Consider the following 18687-nt stretch of genomic DNA (forward strand, 5'->3'; position numbering starts at 1 on the left):
CTCACGGAAATCGGCCCTGAGTGCTCACTAGAAGGACAGATCCTGAAGTTGAGGCTCCAGTACTTTGGCCACCTCATGAGAAGAGAAGACTCCCTGGAAAAGACCCTGATGTTGGGAAAGATGGAGGGCACAAGGAGAAGGGGACGACAGAGGATGAGATGGTTGGACAGTGTTCTCGAAGCGACTAGCATGAGTTTGGCCAAACTGCGGGAGGCAGTGGAGGATAGGGGTGCCTGGCGTGCTCTGGTCCATGGGGTCACGAAGAGTCGGACACGACTGAACGACTGAACAACAACAACAAGCTGAAGAAGCACACCCCGCAACCAGATATGCACCACAACCTATTGCTTCTTTCAAGTCTAATTGAGGGGGGGCACTGTGGGCACCAGGAAAGGCCTCTGCAAGCACATGTATGCCCACAGGCACCAAATTGGCGACCCCTGTGTTACAGAGACAGCAAAACGATGACAGCCCCCAACCCAACTCCCTGCATATACCCTTCTCTGCACAAGTTGGTGCTCTGGGACTTGCCTCCTTCCAAGAAGCATAAAAACAGAAGGGGTTTGGCTCCCCCATGGACAAGTCGTCCTCATAGAAGATTCTGCAATGTGTAAATGTGAAGCATGCCTCCTACCCTTTAACTCATGGTGGAAATCTGTGCCTTGGGGAACGGGGCTGTATCCATTAGGAATAGGAGCAGCTCAGAAGACACTTCAAAAGTCTTGACCTCGTTGTTTGCTTTTCCTGCAAAGGCTGCTGACATATCTGATCGAAGGCTTGTCCCCTAGTGACAGAAAAGAGATTGCTGTTATCTCAGAGTAGACAGGCAGAACTATTCTTTATAGGGGGGGATGAGCACTTGCTAATCGACATTTTTCAAAGGGCACATTCCAGGGTAGGGGGGGGTGTGCATCTCTTGTTAGTCTGTTACATTGGAAATGCAAGAAAGGAAGTCTTTTTTTAATGAAAGGTTTATTGCAGCAGAAATTCCCGTGGTCTAGAGACCACTGGATGAAAACTGGGCTGTAGTCCATGAAAGCTTACGATAGGGTGGTGCGGTGCAGTAGGACCTGGGAAGACCCGGGTTCATATCCCCACTGAAAGAGGGAGACCGTGGGCCAGGCACTGTCTCCCAGTCTAGCCTACTTCGCAAGGTTGTTGAGAGGATGAAACAGGAAGGAGGAGAACTTTGTATGCCTCTTTGAACCCTGTGGAAGAAAGGGGATGATGATATTATCACTATTAGTCTTTAACAACAGAGAGTTTTGTGTCACTTTAAGAACTAACAGATTTTATTATAGCATAAGTTTTCATGGACTGCAGCCCATTATGCCATCATAAAATTTGTTAGTCTTTAAGGAGACACAATACTTTTTTCTGTTTTTTTTTGTTTTGCTTTGCTTTTTTGCTTCTGCTGCATCAGACTAGCTAGATACCCCCCTCGGGAAATAAGTTTTAAAGATGCCACAAGGAAATCTCCTCTTTACAGTGGTACCTTGGGCTAAGAACTTAATTCGTTCCGGAGGTCCGTTCTTAACCTGAAACTGTTCTTAACCTGAAGCACCACTTTAGCTAATGGGGCCTCCCGCTGCCGCTGCGCCGCCAGAGCACGATTTCTGTTCTTATCCTGAAGCAAAGGTCTTAACCTGAAGCGTTATTTCTGGGTTAGCGGAATCTGTAACCTGAAGCGTCTGTAACCTGAGGTACCACTGTATTTCTCAGGGGCAGCTCAGATAACACCTTCCTCTCCCCAGTGTAAAAAATGGATCCAAAGCTGCCAACAAAACCAGGACTTCGAAGCTGAGGTCTGTTTGCTTAGGAGGAGTGGATGCTGGCTTGCGTGTTTGCTCAGCTATCTGGCAACATGGGTGAGGCGGCTGGGGGGTGGGGGGAGTCCCAGATCAAACAGAGTTAGCTCATGACACGTATCACCTGGGTAAAGCGCTGTAATGGTACCTCTCAGGTGTTTATCTGGGAGATCCTCAAGCCATAGTGGAGCCTCAGTGAGCCCTGGTGGAGCCTATGTGCATTTATAGCTGCAGTGACCTTTAGGGGACATTCTACAGACAAAGGGGAAGAGAGCAAAGGGACTATTAGCTGCAAACAGACTTGAGACCCTAATCACTACCTGCTCATATATCAATGACAAATCTGGCTCCAGCCAAAGAAGACCTGAGATGCAGGTGCTGTTTTCCAGCTGGGCCATTGCAGATTACTCAAGGCTTGGAGCTTACAGAGACTGTGTTTGCTCATGATGGGGCGAAACATTGCTTGACCCTAGTAGGGAATTTATTTGAAATCACACATATGTCTTGGGTAAACTGCCCACCCCAAAATCATTGGTCCTATATGGACAGTTTATATGGAGGTAAGCCTCACACAGCCTTGTTGTCTGCAATTAAAAAAAACGCAGAACGTCCAAAACCAAAGTTAAATATGTGGCCCTGCACAGCTCCATCGGTTGTTCCTATCTGATTCTATCGCTGTAAAAGAAGTTGTCCAAAGACTTTCCAGAGGTGAATATAAGGAAGATAGGAAGCTGCCTTTAGCTCAGTACTGTCTACAGAAGGGTTTCCCCAACTTGGGTCTCCAAAAACAGCTGGACTACAATTCCCATCATCCCTTACTACTGGTCCTGCTAGCTAGGGATGGTGGGAGTTGTAGTCCAAAAACAGCTGGTTACCCAAGTTATGGAAGTCCTGGTCTACAGTGACTGGAAGTGGCTCTGCGGGACTCAGCCCTACTAAGAGATTCCAGGTATTGAACCAAAGATCTCCTGTATCCCTAAGGTGGATAGATGACTGAGCAAAAGCAGGAACTGGAGCATGTGGCTTGCAGCTTGAATATACTGAGACAAAGTGTTCTGCCCGTAGAATAAGCAGTTGTAGTAGCAGCTGGCAGCTGGAGTGGCTCCAGGCCAGACCATCTTTCTTGGTCAGGAGAGGGGAAACAGTGGCAAAGTAGTAGAAGTCATGGAAATGAGGGCAACCAGTCAGTGAAGAGTGTTTATAACCCTCTAGTCATCCTGGGAAAGGAAAGAAGAGATGGTTACAAATGTGCAAGAGAGGCCTGGATCTCCAGAGAATTGTGGGCTTGATGCCACTCAAGATTGCTCACCTACAGGCAGAAGATGACACATCCCATGGGTGATGCAATGCACAGTTCTTGAGACAGCATGGAAGGTAGGGAGACTTCTTAGGCCCTCTTGGGAGGTCATGAGAAGATCCCTGTTAGATCAGGGCAAGGTCCATCTAGAGCAACATCCTCTTCTCAAAGTGGTCCACCAGATGCTTGTGGGAATCCCAGAAGTTAGTCCTGAATGCAACATCACTCTGCCCACCTGTCATTCCCAGCAGATGGTATTTAGAGGCATAATGCCTCCTACAGTGAACCCAGAGGGACCATGGCTTGGTCAAAAAAACCCAGACCATCGCTTGCAAGCTTACAGTAGCACTAAGGCAAGAGGGAAGCAAACAGGTTTCAAGGAGCTGACAGCATTCTGTTGCAGGTGACCCATGTTGAGGAATTGCCACTGTCAACATTGTGAGGCTGACCCAGAGAAGTCTGGTGGGGGAGCTAACAGGAGAGTGAAGATTAAGTTTTTCCTATGATTGTTTTGCAGCTGTTGGCTGACCTCCTGGCTTGCTAGATTAGATTTCCCCACGATCTAGCGATCCAGGGGGGAAGCTTATTTAAGTGGAACTTAAAATAGGTCTTCAAACAATAGGGCACTGGCCCGTTATGTAACAGCGGGAGCCAAGCAATCAGCCAGGAAGTGAAACTGACTCTTGAAATGGCAAAGAGCAGCCTGCTCTTGTGCTCGCTGGAGCTTGGCATCCCTGCCCAGGCCTTGGACCTCAGAGCACTCAGCTCTTCCTCCTCCTCCTCCTCTTTCCCATCAACTTCCCTGCTCCCACGGAAGGTATGCGCTGTCCCTCACACTATTAATGGGCTTTTGCACCCCATGTTGTAGGTGATGCTGCTTGGAGATTCAGGCGTGGGGAAAACCTGCTTCCTCATCCAGTTCAAAGACGGGGCCTTCCTCTCTGGGACCTTCATAGCCACTGTCGGCATAGACTTCCGGGTGAGAGCACTACAGCTGCCAACAAATGCAGAGAGATGCTTCCATTACAGCGCAGGGAATGACTGCCCCTACTGAGATTATGTTAATTGCATAGATTATTATTTTTTAAAATGTGATTGGGTTGCAGCATGCAGGGAGGGGTTATCTAACCCTTTCCTCCTCAGCTGTGATCCCAGTTAAAATTGCTACCCCCACCCCTCTGCCACACACACACTGCTGGTAGTGATGGGAATGCATAGCTTCCATTAGGACCAATTGCAGAGCAGGGAGGGGATTTCCACTAGGATAGTAGCTGGGGAGGAAACACCCCGTTCCCTCTATGTTGCAGTCCCAATGGAACGTCGAGCCCCCTGCACCTAGGATCAAAATGTTGTTGTCGTTTTAAATTCCCGGACACATGGCTGCAAACCACACAATTAACACAACGTGGAGCTCAGCCCTGAGATGAGAACAGTGCAGGCAAAGGGCAAAATAAGGGCCGAAGTAGACACAGCATAAAGCTTTACTGGACCAACTCAAGTTAATGTATGCAAGTGTTTTTTAGATCCATAGAACCCTCTGTTGATAAGGCAGGTCATCGTATTATGTGTTCAAAGCATTCGTTCCTTCCAAATAGGGTACTGTTTAGTTTCAGTGCTGGATTTACGTACTGTATAAGCTAAACAAGCTATAGCTTAGGGCCCCAATCTCTTGCCCCCCCAAATATACAACTTCTTAATTGTATTTCACTATTCATATACTTGTTCTTAATTGTATTTCAGTTCAACAATTACTTTGATAATATATATATTTTTGTTATGTGCAAATGGCTTTAGATACCTATTAGGTCCATAGATTACCATTTAGCATATATTCAACACACAAAAACTGTGACAATTTTTTGTTGACAAAGGACAGCTGGACATATAAAGGGCCCCATTACCTTCAGTAGTTTAGGGCCTCATCAAACCTAAATCCGGCCCTGGTTGTATTGGATAACTGACCGTACTGACCTCTGTTATAGTGGTATCCTCCTGTGCAGTTTCACATGTTTGCTTTCGGAATGTGAAGCTTTAAGGCTTCAAAGTGTCATTTATTTTATCACTCTGGTTTTATCCCATCTGGGAGGTGGAGCGTATGGATTTTATGCCCCAGGCACCGAATCGCCTTGGGCTATCTCTGTGTGTCATTCTAGATGCTGCAGGTGAGAGAATGACTTAACAGAATCCAGGGAAGGTAGGTAAGAGGAATCAGAGTTACAGAACACATGAAATGCAAAGAGCATTTAACCAACCCCACCTTCCCAAATCAAGCCAGATGAGAAGAAAAACAGATTTACCAAGATCGTCTCCATCCAATGACTAAGTTCCCCTATATATTGTACTGCAAACCTGCCTCTATGTGGTGGGGGCTCCGGATTGCAGTAGAAACAGCATCAGTCGTGTTTTTTGGGCTAGATCCTATCAGTATTCTGCTACCAGTTTTGCATGTTCCTTGGGTGCTGGTGATAGGGAGATGGGTGGCGCTGTGAGTAAAAAAAAAAAAACTAAAACTAAAAATGCAACTTTAATGTCAATTACAATTTAAATTGACATAGGTAGATAAAAAATAAAAACAATTTTAAAAAGAGCCCTCTCTGTCAAGCAGCAGTAGTCCATCTGTCAAGCAGCAGCAGTCCATCATGGAGCCTGTCAGGCCCCATCCCAGGCCAGGTGGAGAGAGGCAGGGCAGGGCCCTTCACGCTCCTAGCAGGCAGTCCTGGGCAGCAGCAGCAGCAGCAGCAGCAGCAGCATGCACCCCCCATCATAAATCCTGTCTATGCCCATGCATATGATGACTAGGGGGCTGTTTCCCATTACCATTCCTCAGAAATTTCCTGTTTTTGTGAAGACAAAGGTACTGAATGGGAATGTTGCCTGAACTAGCTAGTCTTAGATGCAGTGGCGTAGCGTGGGTTGTCAGCACCCGGGGCAAGGCAAGTAATTTGCGCCCCCTAATCCGTGGTTAGATGTGCTGTTTCTCATTCTCAGTTCTCCTGGGATTGGTATCATCGGTTTGTATTATCGCGACATTCTTTGGATGCATAATTTGGTATAGAAACGTAGAACGTACAAAGGTGCCTTATACTGAATCAAATGGTTGACCCATATCGCTCAGTCTTGTCTACAGCGACTGGCTCTAGCGGGGAGGCATTCAGGCAGAGGAGGTGCCGGGAACTGAACCCGAGACCTTCTGCACGCAAGGCAGGTGCTCGGCCACTGAGCGATGACCTGTCCCCACATTTTTTGAAACGCGTTATGAGGAATGAGATGTTGGAGTCATCCGTAATGTTGGCCTTGCAAGGCTTCACACTTCCACTTCTCCCATGCCTAGAAAGCGTGAGTCCAAGCAGTTTTCTGCTCCTGTGCTTCCTAGACTTGGGTCCAAGCAGTTTTTGCCTTTGCGTCCGGAGCAAGCGGAAGTGTGGATGAGCCCAAAGAAGAGACAGTGATTTGGAAAGGCATCTTAGTGCTACTTCACGCCCAGGACAATGTTCAGGTTCTGATTCTGCTTAAGTAGGGGGAGATCTTTTCACGCCATCCTCGGGCACCTACCGGTAATTCCGTGTCACAGAGGATGTTGCAGACTCCCACGCAACTCTCCAGGAGTGTTGGGTAAAAGAGCACGTGATTATAATATAGAAGCACACAGCTGGTGCTGTGGGTTAAACCACAGAGCCTAGGGCTTGCCGATCAGAAGGTCGGCGGTTCAAATCCCTGCGACGGGGTGAGCTCCCGTTGCTCGGTCCCTGCTCCTGCCAACCTAGCACTTTGAAAGCACGTCAAAGTGCAAGTAGATAAATAGGTACCACTCCGTCGGGAAGGTAACCAGCGTTTCCGTGCGCTGCTCTGGTTCGCCAGAAAGCAGCTTAGTCATGCTGGCCACATGACCCGGAAGCTGTATGCCGGCTCCCTCGGCCAGTAAACCCCAGAGTCGGACATGACTGGACCTAATGGTCAGGGGTCCCTTTACCTTTACCTATACAGTGGTGCCTCGCTAGACGAAAATAATTTGTTCTGCGAGTGTCTTCGTATAGCGAATTTTTCGTCTAGCGAAACACCAAGGCAGAATAGCGGTTTTCGCGACGGAAAAAAAATTTTTTTTTCGTCTTGCGAGGCAGCCCCATTGACTTTTTCATCTTGTGGGGCAGCCTTCCGCTAGCAAATGCCTTTCGTCTAGCAAGTTTTTTGTCTAGCGAGGCATTCGTCTAGCGGGGCACCACTGTAATATAGAAGCACGAGTGCTACAGTGCAAGACTACAAGCGTCTGGATATGCTGTTTTAGAGAAGGGGCTGTACTGTATTTTAGAAGGTGATTGTCAGCCCCAGATTTGCCTTGTAACCCTACTGCGGGCAACGCAGAGGGGAATCCGTGGGTGGCCTTATATCATTGATCATTGTACCGGTAAATGCAAGAAAGAGAAAGCGGAGAATACCTTGCAACCAAACATCTCTTACAGGACTTGAGAACCACTTAAAGCAGCATGCTGAGCCCTAATGGTTTGCCTCTATTATTTCCAATGACTACGGAGAACTGTTCTCACTGAGTTTTTCTGGGGCGGGACTGCATTCTTCCCAGTGGCTGCTGCTCATCTGGGCCAGAATGGATCTGGTTCACCCAGGGCCACTGGGAACGATGTAGCTGGGGTAGCTGTGTAAGAAAGCTTCCCACACCAAACGGCAGAGCGGTTTCCTGATCATAGCCTAAGTTAAGGCAACAGTGGCAGGCGAGCAAATGTGCTATTCGTCTGCAGATAAACCAAGCAGATATGCTCACTGGCTTGTTTCCATTGCACAGTAATGTATCCTCCTGACGCCAGATCTCAATGCAATGGTATCAGGCACCAAGGAGTTGGGCATTCCTCTCCCCTGGAATAGGTGGCCTGGATGCGAGTCTTTTTGTTTATATGGCCCCTTCTAGGATGTGCCATATGCCAGTTTGCTCCACCCATCAAATTTACAAGATACCTTTCACACGGCATGACTAGTGGCGCAGCAATAAAACTGCTAAGCAGGGTCGAGTGTGGTTTCAAACTGGATGAGGGACTGCATGTTGAGATTCCTGCATTGGACTAATGACCCTCAGGGTACCTTCCAACTCTCCTATGATTCTACTGTTTTTTTATCAGATTCTTCCCATGCTCAGTAGTTACAAATAAGAACCAACAGTAGTTTGATGGAAGTAATTGATATTAACTGGGTTAATGCATTGGGTCCATGTGTTCTTTTACACTTCCCTAACATATATAAGTGGGATGGGGAACTTGCAGCCTTCTGGATGTTGTTGGACTACAAATCCCATGAGCCTCAACCAGCATGGCCAATGGTCAGTGAGTATCTGGAAGGGCAAAGGCTCCTCATTCCTAAGTTTATAAGAAATGACAACTGGTGGACTTGGGATAACGGTAACGACTGAGACAGTTAGCCTTCATAGTGTTGGTCCTGTGCTTAGTGGGAAGAATGCAACTCAGTTGCCTTATACCAGGGGTAGGCAACCTAAGGCCCGTGGGCTGGATGCGGCCCAATTGCCTTCTCAATTAGGCCCGTGGATGGTCCAGGAATCAGCATGTTTTTACATGAGTAGAATGTGTCCTTTTATTTAAAATGCATATCCGGGTTATTTGTGGGGCCTGCCTGGTGTTTTTACATTAGTAGAATGTGTGCTTTTATTTAAAATGCGTATCTGGGTTATTTGTGGGGCATAGGAATTCGTTCATATATATTTTTTTCAAAATATAGTCCGGCGCACTACATGGTCTGAGAGACGGTGGACCGGCCCACAGCTAAAAAAGGTTGCTGACCCCTGCCTTATACCGTAGCAAGGTCATTCAATGGGGCACTGAACAATGGGGGCGCTGCTAGTGGCAAGATTCACCCTGCTGATCAAACCTCCCAGCCAGTCAAAGCAATTACCGCCAGAGAGTCAGTGTGGTATAGTGATTAGAGTCACTGTGTCTGTTCCTGTGAAATATTTATCTGTCTTTTAAACTTTTGAAAACTGGTATCTGGCCTGAAGCAGCTCCCCTTCTGATGACCATTAAGTGCATCTGTAAAGATTCCTGTGTCTAAAGGCAAAGGCAGAGCAGACTTTCTAGTTCCTGCCATTTATTCCGCTTTATACACTAGTGTGTTTTTGTTTTATTTTATTTTTCTTTCAGAACAAAGTGGTGACCGTGGATGGTGTGAAGGTGAAACTGCAGGTAGGTCTCTTGAAATTACACTGATGTTGCGTATCACCTGAACGTCTTCCAAGTAAGGTAGAGGGATTTCGGCATGCATGTGGGTTGGTGATTGTCCCTGCTGGAGTACAGCCTCCGTGCTAGCCATTTACGTGTATTTTTTTTTTTTTAATGAATTCTCATTATTATTCTCTGCCCACTGACCTTTTACTGCATTTATCTAAGGCGTCCCTCAGCCAGGGCACCACCATGGGGAAAGCCCTGTTTCTCTTTGCATTTGAAAATCACAATGTCATATTAAATAATACATTGTATGAAATAGTTGTGGATGGTGGGAGCTGCAGCCCAACAGCCTCTGGCCACAGGTTGGTCAGATTACATACCAACCAATTTCATCACTGTCTCAGTTTAATTTCTTGGTTTTGATTCATCTACCTGTGTGTACACCTGGCCCTATATAGAACCCTGCAGGTTTTATGGGACATAGAACCCTGCAGGGTTCCACTAGACAGAACCCAGCAGAACCCTCTCCTTGAAAGGAACCATCCAGACCTTATCTGCGAAAATTTCTGTTCCGTTCCTTATCGTTTTGCTTCGTTTGTGTATGTGTGTTTCCCCGCTGCACTGCCACTCGGTTGGCATTGGGGTTCCTGCTCATGCAATATTGTGAAGGTCTTTCTCGTGATTTACTGACTTTGCCTTGTTGCAGATCTGGGACACGGCAGGCCAGGAGCGGTTCCGAAGCGTGACTCATGCTTACTACCGAGACGCACAGGGTACGTCCTCCAGTTGGGTATCTTGCATCAGAGCGGATATTTATATATATATATATATATATATATATATATATATATATATATATATTGAATTTTATAAAACAAAAAACAAATACAACATAATCAAACATAATCATCACATTGGATCAACCCTAACATTAAAAATCTAACTATAACAACAACAACAAAAACATTAAAAACTCATTTCTTATATCTAATAATTGTCTCTCACATTGTATGTAGACTTCCTCCTGTCTCCTCTTCCCGCATTCCTTGTCTATCATCTTTAGTAATTTCTAAACATCTTGCAAAATCTTATTTACTATAAAAGTTACCTAACTATTTAAACTTAACTAATTTTCTTAACTCAAATTCATCTATCTTAAACACTTAACCTTACTCTAAATCTACAGTTTAGCCTTCCTTCCTAGTTATATCTAATTATCAATCATACAATAGTTTTTTAGATACAATTTAAATTTCTTCCAATCTTCTTCCACCGCGTCGTCCCTCTGGTCACGAAGTTTCTCTGCGAGCTCCATATAGTCCATCATTTTCATCTGCCATTCCTCAATCGTTGGTAATTCTTCTGTCTTCCAGTTTTCAGAGCAGATATTCTTAGCAGGGCAGGTCTTCGTTGTGAGAATCAATAATGCTATTGTTGTTGTTGTTGTTGTTGTTGTTATGGTGCAGCTCACACTTCGCCTGTAAAATGTGACCCCATAATTTTCCATTAAAAGAATTGCAGGCAGCAAGGCTGGGAATGTGTCCCTGGCTGATGACCTTGATAAATCGCTGCCAATCAGAGTATACCAGGAGTGGGGGAGCTGTCACTCTCTGGATTCCAGCCCCCATCACACCCGACCGATTGGCTACTCTGACGGGGGTTCCTGGAATCTGGAGTCTGACAGCATCTGGAGGGTGGCAGGTTCCCCAGAGTCTCTTTGAGGTCCTTTTTGCAATCAAGCGCTGTATAAATTTATAGAATAAATATAATATACTTGGGTACACGGACCAGTGGTTTGACTTGGAATAAAACATGATAATTTTTTGTGGGGGAAACAAACGTTTTTCTTTTTGTCTTGCAGCACTCCTCCTCCTCTATGACATCACCAGCAAAATGTCCTTTGATAATATCCGGGTGGGTGTTTAACCGCCTGCATTTGATCCGGTGCTAAAGTATGATGATCCCGCAGCCCTTGCTTATCCCAACTTGCCGGGACGTTCCTCTGCTCATCAAAGCATCAAGATAAGAGCTTAGGGTTGCCAGCTAGCCAGAAAAGGAAAGGGAAACCCCAGCCTGGGCTGCTTTTCTATCAGCCCCACAGTTTGATGTGCAGAAAACAACAGGAGCTTTTCACAGCGAGGAGATGAAACTTTATCACCTGCACATCAAAGGGCTGAGCAAAGCATAGCTGCAGTTGAAAAGCTGGTAATTCTTTAGGAACTTGATTGGGGAGCTTGCAGTCTCAATTTTATAAAGGGGAGTTGAAGGAGGAGGATAGGAGAAAGGAGGGCAAGCAGTGGAAAGATATACATTTTGTTTCTGTTACACATACTTAGAGTTGCTTGAAGGTGGGGTATAGGGATTCAGGCGGGAGAGTGGGGAAGCTTTTTGGCTCCAGGGGCCAGATCCTTCTCAGATCCCAGCCTCATGGGTCAAATCGCCTTACGTCAGGTGATGGGGTGCTTTGAAGTCCCGGTTTTGGGGCTTCAAAGCACCGCATGTAGCCCATGCATAAGTTGCGTTAGGGTTTTCCCTGCATGGAGCTCGTTCACGTAGCCAACTCGGCAGGCTTTGCCTCTCCCTGCTTTCCCTTACCAATGGACCATCAGCTCCAGATTGTGCATTGCAGCCATATGATGACAGCTGTGGGGCAGATGGGTGTGGCTTGAAATTGCTTTGCGAGCCAAATTTGAACGCTTGGCAGGCCCGTGCGCTAGAAATGCCTCCCCCCCTTGACTTAGGGGTCACCAGTGGGGCTAAATCTAAGGTTGGTCTTGCAACGCAAGATAGGACAGTATGGAATTGGCTTTACTACCCTTGGTTAGGACGAAGGAATGCTGCCGAGGGCGACCTTACTTTGCCCCACTCCTTTAAGCAAAGCCCTCCTCCCTCAACACACCTGCCTGCATGGTCCAGACAGGGGACTAAAGGCTATGCATGTCTAATCAGAAGCAAGCCCCACTAGGTTTCATGGGGCTTACTCCCAGGTAAGCAATTGTGGAATTGCAGCCTGAATCTACTTATCATGATGGTGGTCTAGCCACTTAAGAGAGTCTAGACCATGGTGAGGGGTGTGTGGCCTGTTGATATTATGTCAGATGTTAAGGCCCCATGGAACTCCCATTGTCCCGTGTCTCGTTTCCCCTCCAGCTCTCGTTTATTGAACGCAGTGCTTTGCCTCACTACATGACACACCACACTAAACTTTCTCTCTTCTCCCTCTTTTCCTCCCCCCCCTTTACAGGCCTGGCTTACAGAGATTCACGAATATGCCCAAAAGGATGTGGTCATTATGTTGCTAGGCAACAAGGTGCGTGTCATTTCCTGACAGGTGATGCAGACCTGCTCTTGCTTTGCAGATAGTTCCCCCTTTATTTCCTTGACTCTGAGCTATCTCCTCCTAGCGTGCTTTGCACAGTCTTATTCTGTGGTCGGCACATAATTGGAGGAATTCTTTATCCTGGCACCTCTCGTTTTTGATAACTCCCTCCAGCACTTGCTTTTCTCAAGCACCGTGAAGAGGCTCCTTGCTTCCTCATGCGCTGGGAGCCTTTCTGCCGCCATCCCTTGCTCTGTGTTTGCACTTCCCAGCAGTCTCAGTGGCAGAGGTGCGATTGGATTTCATTGTCTAACCCGGGTAAGAGATGAAGAATAAAAGAGCCCTGTTGCATGTAGCACAAGTTGTTGTGGCGAAAGCTTTCGTGCTCTAGATTTGTTGCATCAAGCGGCGCCTAAAATTGGCAGCACAGCACCAAAAACAAACACACACCCAAACTCAATTTTCTAAGCAGTGGGGGGCCAAAAGGCTGTGAAATGCAGGCCCTGCCATGCTTCTGTGCAGAGCCCACATGTATACAGCACCGAGATGCATGCAAGATGGCTCTGGGTTGTATTTTGAGCAAGGATTGAGATATTTTCAGGAATATTTCTTATATGGACTGCTGGGAAGTAGAGCTGACGTGGAACTGATGGCAGTTGTGGTCCAAAACAGATGTAGGACACCAGGAGCCAGTGTGGTGTAGTGGTTAAGAGCGGTGGACTGGTAATCTGGTGAACCGGGTCCGCTTCCCCACTCCTCCACATGCAGCTGCTGGGTGACCTTGGGCTAGTCACACTTCTTTGAAGTCTCTCAGCCCCACTCATGTCACAGAATGTTTGTTGTGGGGGAGGAAGGAAAAGGAGAATGTTAGCCGCTTTGAGACTCCTTCGGGTAGTGATAAAGCGGGATGTCAAATCCAAACTCCTCCTCCTCCTCTTCTTCTTCTTCTTCTTCTTCTTCTTCTTCTTCTTCTTCTTCTTCTTCTGGATGGTGGAGACTGTTTTAAATCACCCAATTGTGCATTTTTTGTTTTTATATTGTAAACTATATCACCCTCAGGTGAAGGGTGGTATAGAAATTAACATTACAGTCATACCCATGTTGCGTACATTCGGGATACGCACTCCCGCCCCCGGAAGTGTTTTCCGGAGCAAACGGGAGTATGCGTGACCGCTGGATGCACAGAACGCTCCTGCGCATTTCGCAGAAGCGCTCAAATTGTGTGACTTGCGGGTTTTCGGGGGTTTTTTTTACGTGCGTTCGAGTTACGCGTGCCCGCATTACGCACGGCGACCTGGAACTGTATCATTTATTTTGCTTATCTTTGATGCTGGTCAGTGGGAAATTTTACATTTGTAAGTATTTAGATTAAGTCATGCGGGAGGGAAAAGGTCATGGAACTATCACCCCTTTCTCTCTTGAAAGAGGGGACAGCTCTGGTTAGATGGCTGTCACTGGCATTCACAAACCTGTTCTCACTTAGAAGTGCTTATGGAAGACATTGCAGCTCTGTCACCTGTATTCCCAGTTAAGCAAGCAGAGGATAACTTCAGGGCAGGTGAAAGGATCACCACAGGAACAGCAAACCACATGATAGCATGCCAAAATTATTTTGTGAATTGGACTTAAAAGTGTACTTCCAAAACGCAACATTTCCTGAATCCACCGGATGAAGCGGGTGGTTAGATAAAATAACCAACAGATAGAAAATGGCAGATATTTTAGTGCCCTTTTTAATATAATGCCCTCTTAAAATGTGTTGTGGAATGTGGGTGGGGATTATTGGGTCGTCTTTGCTTTTAATTTTATTATGTATGTTGTGCTTTTTATATTGCAATTTTAATACTGTGAACTGCCCTGAGATCTACAAGTATACAAATTTTAATTGTGATGATGGATTGGGTACAGATGCTCCCTTTATGATGAGGTTAAAGCATGCGATTAAGTACAGAGAGGAGGGGAAACAAGAAATGGAATACTGTATGGCATACATGAGACACCTTTGCATGTCGTTACTGTTGTTTTTGTATGCATTCTATTGGCCTTGGAACCTTCCTGGCCACCACCAGCCAGCAGAGGGCGCCCAACACTGGAGGCGTCTGCCAATGGCTATTCAGCAGGCCATTACAGTGGTACCTCAGGTTAAGAACTTAATTCGTTCTGGAGGTCCATTCTTAACCTGAAACTGTTCTTAACCTGAGGTACCACTTTAGCTAATGGGGCCTCCTGCTGCCGCCATGCCACCGCCGCACAATTTCTGTTCTCATCCTGAAGCAAAGTTCTTAACCTGAGGTACTATTTCTGGGTTAGTAGCAGAGTCTGTAACCTGAAGCGTCTGTAACCCGAGGTACCACTGTACTCACTTTATCTGAAAGACACTAAGGAAGTTTCTGCGAAAATCCGATGTCTGACTATATGGATTCCATCTCCACAAAGGGGCAATCCGAAAATGACTCTGGGCATATTGTGTGTCACATAGCTGAGGTGCTCATGTGCTGCAGACATAAATCAGTTTTATCATTACCGGCTAATTTTTCACAGAAGTTCACCTGTATCTTTCGAAACAAACAGAAGCATCAGCCCCCATGTCAGCATCGCTCTCTGTTGGCGGAGTCAGCACTAGGCAAACCTTTGCATGTCAGGTGGGCTTGCCGAATGTCAGCGGTGGTTGATGGGGAGAGGTGGCACCACACACCTGGCCTCCTGGCAGCAGCATCGGGTACCAGGATGGTGTAGAAGCAGGAAGTTTGGATGCACCAGCAGGAGCACTGGGCTCTCATCACCATGCTGACTTCGCCACCATCCTGCCCCACACCATCCCTTTACCCAGCAATGGCACCCGCTACCAAGAGGTCAGGTCCACAGTGGCACATCTCCCAGCCAAGCCACTCCTCCCAGATATTGCAGCAGCAGCAGCACAGGAAGAAGAAGAAGAAGAAGAAGAAGAAGAAGAAGAAGAAGAAGAAGAAGAAGAAGAAGAAGAGTTTGGATTTGGTATCCCGCTTTATCACTACCCAAAGGAGTCTCAAAGCGGCTAACATTCTCCTTTCCCTTCCTCCCCCACAACAAACACTCTGTGAGGTGAGTGGGGCTGAGAGACTTCAGAGAAGTGTGACTAGCCCAAGGTCACCCAGCAGCTGCTTGTGGAGGAGCGGAGATGCGAACCTGGTTCACCAGATTACAAGTCTACCACTCTTAACCACTACACCACACTGGCTCTCAGGAGGAGCCCCTTCCGAGTGGCTTCTTCCCTTGCCACAAGAGCTGTGTGTGCTGGGCTGGTAACATGTGTTATTCCTAGATTTCTTTCCCTCCTGTCCCTCTGGGCAGCAGGAATCTGTGTAATTGTCTCTGCTCACTGGACCTAACCCTTACTTCAGTGGCATGGGAAGAAGCCTCCTTGGACTGCTGCTGCTGCTGCTGCTGCTGCTGCTGCTGTGCTTAGCAGTGTTTCTCCAGCTGATGTTGGACTACAACTCCCATCATCCCTGACCGCTAGGGATGATGGGAGTTATAGTCCAACAATAGCTGGGGGACCCAAGTTTGAGAAATACTAGCTTATTGTATTGTTTCTGCATGGAGGGAGGCGGTGTAGTATATCAAAGCCATAGGTATTAAGATCAGAGAGGACACTTCTGTTGGAGGTAAGACCTACTCAGATGAAGAAGTCACTACTATTCTGGGGTGGCCATGTCCAACTGCCATTTATTGATTTATCCAAATACAGTAATAGAATCCACCAGGAGGGCAGACCTGGGTACTTCCCATCGAAAGATCCCAAAGAGCAGCCAGTTTCCTAGAGGTTTGATCTGTTGGCGACTCTTCTGATCCTATCCCTTCTTGAATATCTTCCCTTTTGTTGGCAGGCCGATGTGAGCAGCGAGAGAGTGATAAGAACAGAAGATGGGGAATCATTAGCCAGGGTGAGTGAACTAATGCAAAAACCACTTGCGGACCCTGTGGTGCTGAGCCACCTTCTTAAAGAGACAGTTCACTAAAATGCGATATCTCCAAACACACCCACACACTTTAAGGTGAAAGTTCGGGGAGGGGTGGAGGTAGGCTCCTAGGTTCCCTTGCCTCCCCCTTCCCTCCAGAAACAACATAGAAGTGATTGATTTCTCTCTTTGAGGGTGAAAAGAAGCCGAGAGTAAAAAAAATAAGAAAGATCTCGCTGCTTGGGAGTGTGCAACTGCGGCACTGGCTGAAGAAGCCCCTTCCCAGACAGAGCAAAGGGCTGGTGGTCAATTATTTCTGATATTTTGAATCACTGTGAATTTGGATTGAGTTAACTGTGTGACGAATTTGTTTGTTTGCCTTTATAGTCTAGTGTGTTGCTGATATGGCTATAGCGTCTGTTAACATTTGCTAGTTTTTAATTCTGTTGTTGCTACCATTGAGTTGTTGGGGAAGCGGGATACAATATTGAATTAAATGAAGGGTGGGGGGGGATTGTCCACGGCAAGGATTTACCAGGTTTGCTTGCAAGATCTCCTCAATATTTATCCACCTTCTCCTCAGGAATATGGAGTGCCTTTCATGGAGACCAGTGCGAAGACAGGCATGAACGTGGAGCTGGCGTTTCTGGCCATTGCAAAGTGAGTAACAGGCTGTAGTCAGTTTGCTTCCGCTTCCTGGAATTAGCAGGTAGCAATAAGAGAGAAATAAACCACCTTGCTATCAGATTATCACGTTCTGCCATGAGATGTGTTGGCCAAGCGGACTGAGGTGGCATTCATTTCTGTGGTCTGGAGCAGCGTTCCTCAAACTGGTGTACCCCAGATGCTGTTGGATGCCAACTCCCATCAGAATGGCCAACGTGAACGATGGTCAGGAATGATGGGAGTTGTAGTCCAACGACATGAGGCAGGAACCAGGTTGGGGTGGGGAAGGTTGGCCTCGCATATCCAAACAGCAGGAGCAGCCAGGGCACTGCTGCAGACCTGGCCTCCTAACAATGGCATCGCTGCTGGGTACCAGGGATAAGGTCAGGGAGGTGTAGATACAGCAGCAGAGCCAATCCTGCACTTCCACTGGTGTGCCCAAACTACCCCAACCTCCCTGCTGCCTCCCTGTACACACACACACACACACACCCCTTGGTATACAGCAGTGATGTCACTGACAGGAGGCCAGGTCTGCAGCAGCACCTCTCTGTGCCAGTGATGTGACCAGTCGCCCCATTAAACTGCCCTTGACATCTGTAAAACGGATGACTTGCGAGCTCAGTGGCAGATCATTTGCTTGGCCCAGGTTGCAGGTCCAACCCTTGGCACCTCCAGGTAGGGCTGGTCTGAAACCCTGAAAAAGAAGAAGAAGAAGAAGAAGAAGAAGAAGAAGAAGAAGAAGAAGAAGAAGAAGAAGAAGAAGAAGAGGAGGAGTTTGGTATCACTACCCAAAGGAGTCTCAAAGCGGCTAACATTCTCCTTTCCCTTCCTCCCCCACAACAAACACTCTGTGAGGTGAGTGGGGCTGAGAGACTTCAAGGAAGTGTGACTAGCCCAAGGTCACCCAGCAGCTGCATGTGGAGGAGTGGAGACTCGAATCCAGTTCCCCAGATTACGAGTCTACCGCTCTCAACCACTACAGCACATTGGCTGTCCAGTGTGCTTCTACTGTCCTCCAGAACTGAGCTTGATGGACCAATTGTCTGGCTCAGTGGAAGGTGTTGCCCTTTGTTCTTATCCGATGCGAGGCTTCCACAGGCCAAGTTGCTCGTTTCTCTGGGCAGGGAGGGATCCTTCAGCGGAAACAGCCCCTGAGCGGTGTTTTTTTTCTTTTTTCCTTTTACGCTTCCAGAGAGCTCAAGCAACGAGCCGTCAAGCAGCCAGAGGAGCCCCGGTTCCAAATCCATGACTATATAGAGTCTCAGAAGAAGAGGAGCAGCTGCTGTGCCTTCCTTTGAGGGAGGAGGAGGAGGAGGAGGAGGAGGAGGAGGACCCAAAGGAAGCCCGGGGGACCCCAAGTGCACAGTAAAAGAGGTCAAGAAGCAGAACTGGCAGCTTGGCAGCAACGCCGGGCAGGAGCTGTGTTGCGGACGCTCTCCAAAGACAATCCGTTTTAGAGAATACCGTTTCCAGGTTC

General features: G+C 47.2%; 1 protein-coding gene across 5 annotated transcripts in view; it reads left to right on the forward strand.

Annotated features, from left to right (window-relative positions):
- The window catches only part of RAB37 (RAB37, member RAS oncogene family), a 64383-nt gene extending 45696 nt beyond the window's left edge, over window positions 1–18687 (forward strand). For 3 of the 5 annotated variants that reach the window (XM_033139240.1, XM_033139242.1, XM_033139243.1), the window contains exons 2-9: window positions 3974–4084; window positions 9261–9302; window positions 9991–10057; window positions 11146–11198; window positions 12529–12594; window positions 16470–16526; window positions 17125–17201; window positions 18403–18687. In XM_033139240.1, coding sequence (XP_032995131.1) covers window positions 3974–4084; window positions 9261–9302; window positions 9991–10057; window positions 11146–11198; window positions 12529–12594; window positions 16470–16526; window positions 17125–17201; window positions 18403–18508 — 579 coding nt within the window. In that variant the 3' untranslated portion in view covers window positions 18509–18687. The remainder of the gene's footprint in view (window positions 1–3973; window positions 4085–9260; window positions 9303–9990; window positions 10058–11145; window positions 11199–12528; window positions 12595–16469; window positions 16527–17124; window positions 17202–18402) is intronic. The other 2 variants (XM_033139241.1, XM_033139245.1) reach the window with 1 other exon arrangement.

Source organism: Lacerta agilis, chromosome 2, assembly GCF_009819535.1.
Source record: "Lacerta agilis isolate rLacAgi1 chromosome 2, rLacAgi1.pri, whole genome shotgun sequence".
Classification (NCBI taxonomy): domain Eukaryota; kingdom Metazoa; phylum Chordata; class Lepidosauria; order Squamata; family Lacertidae; genus Lacerta; species Lacerta agilis.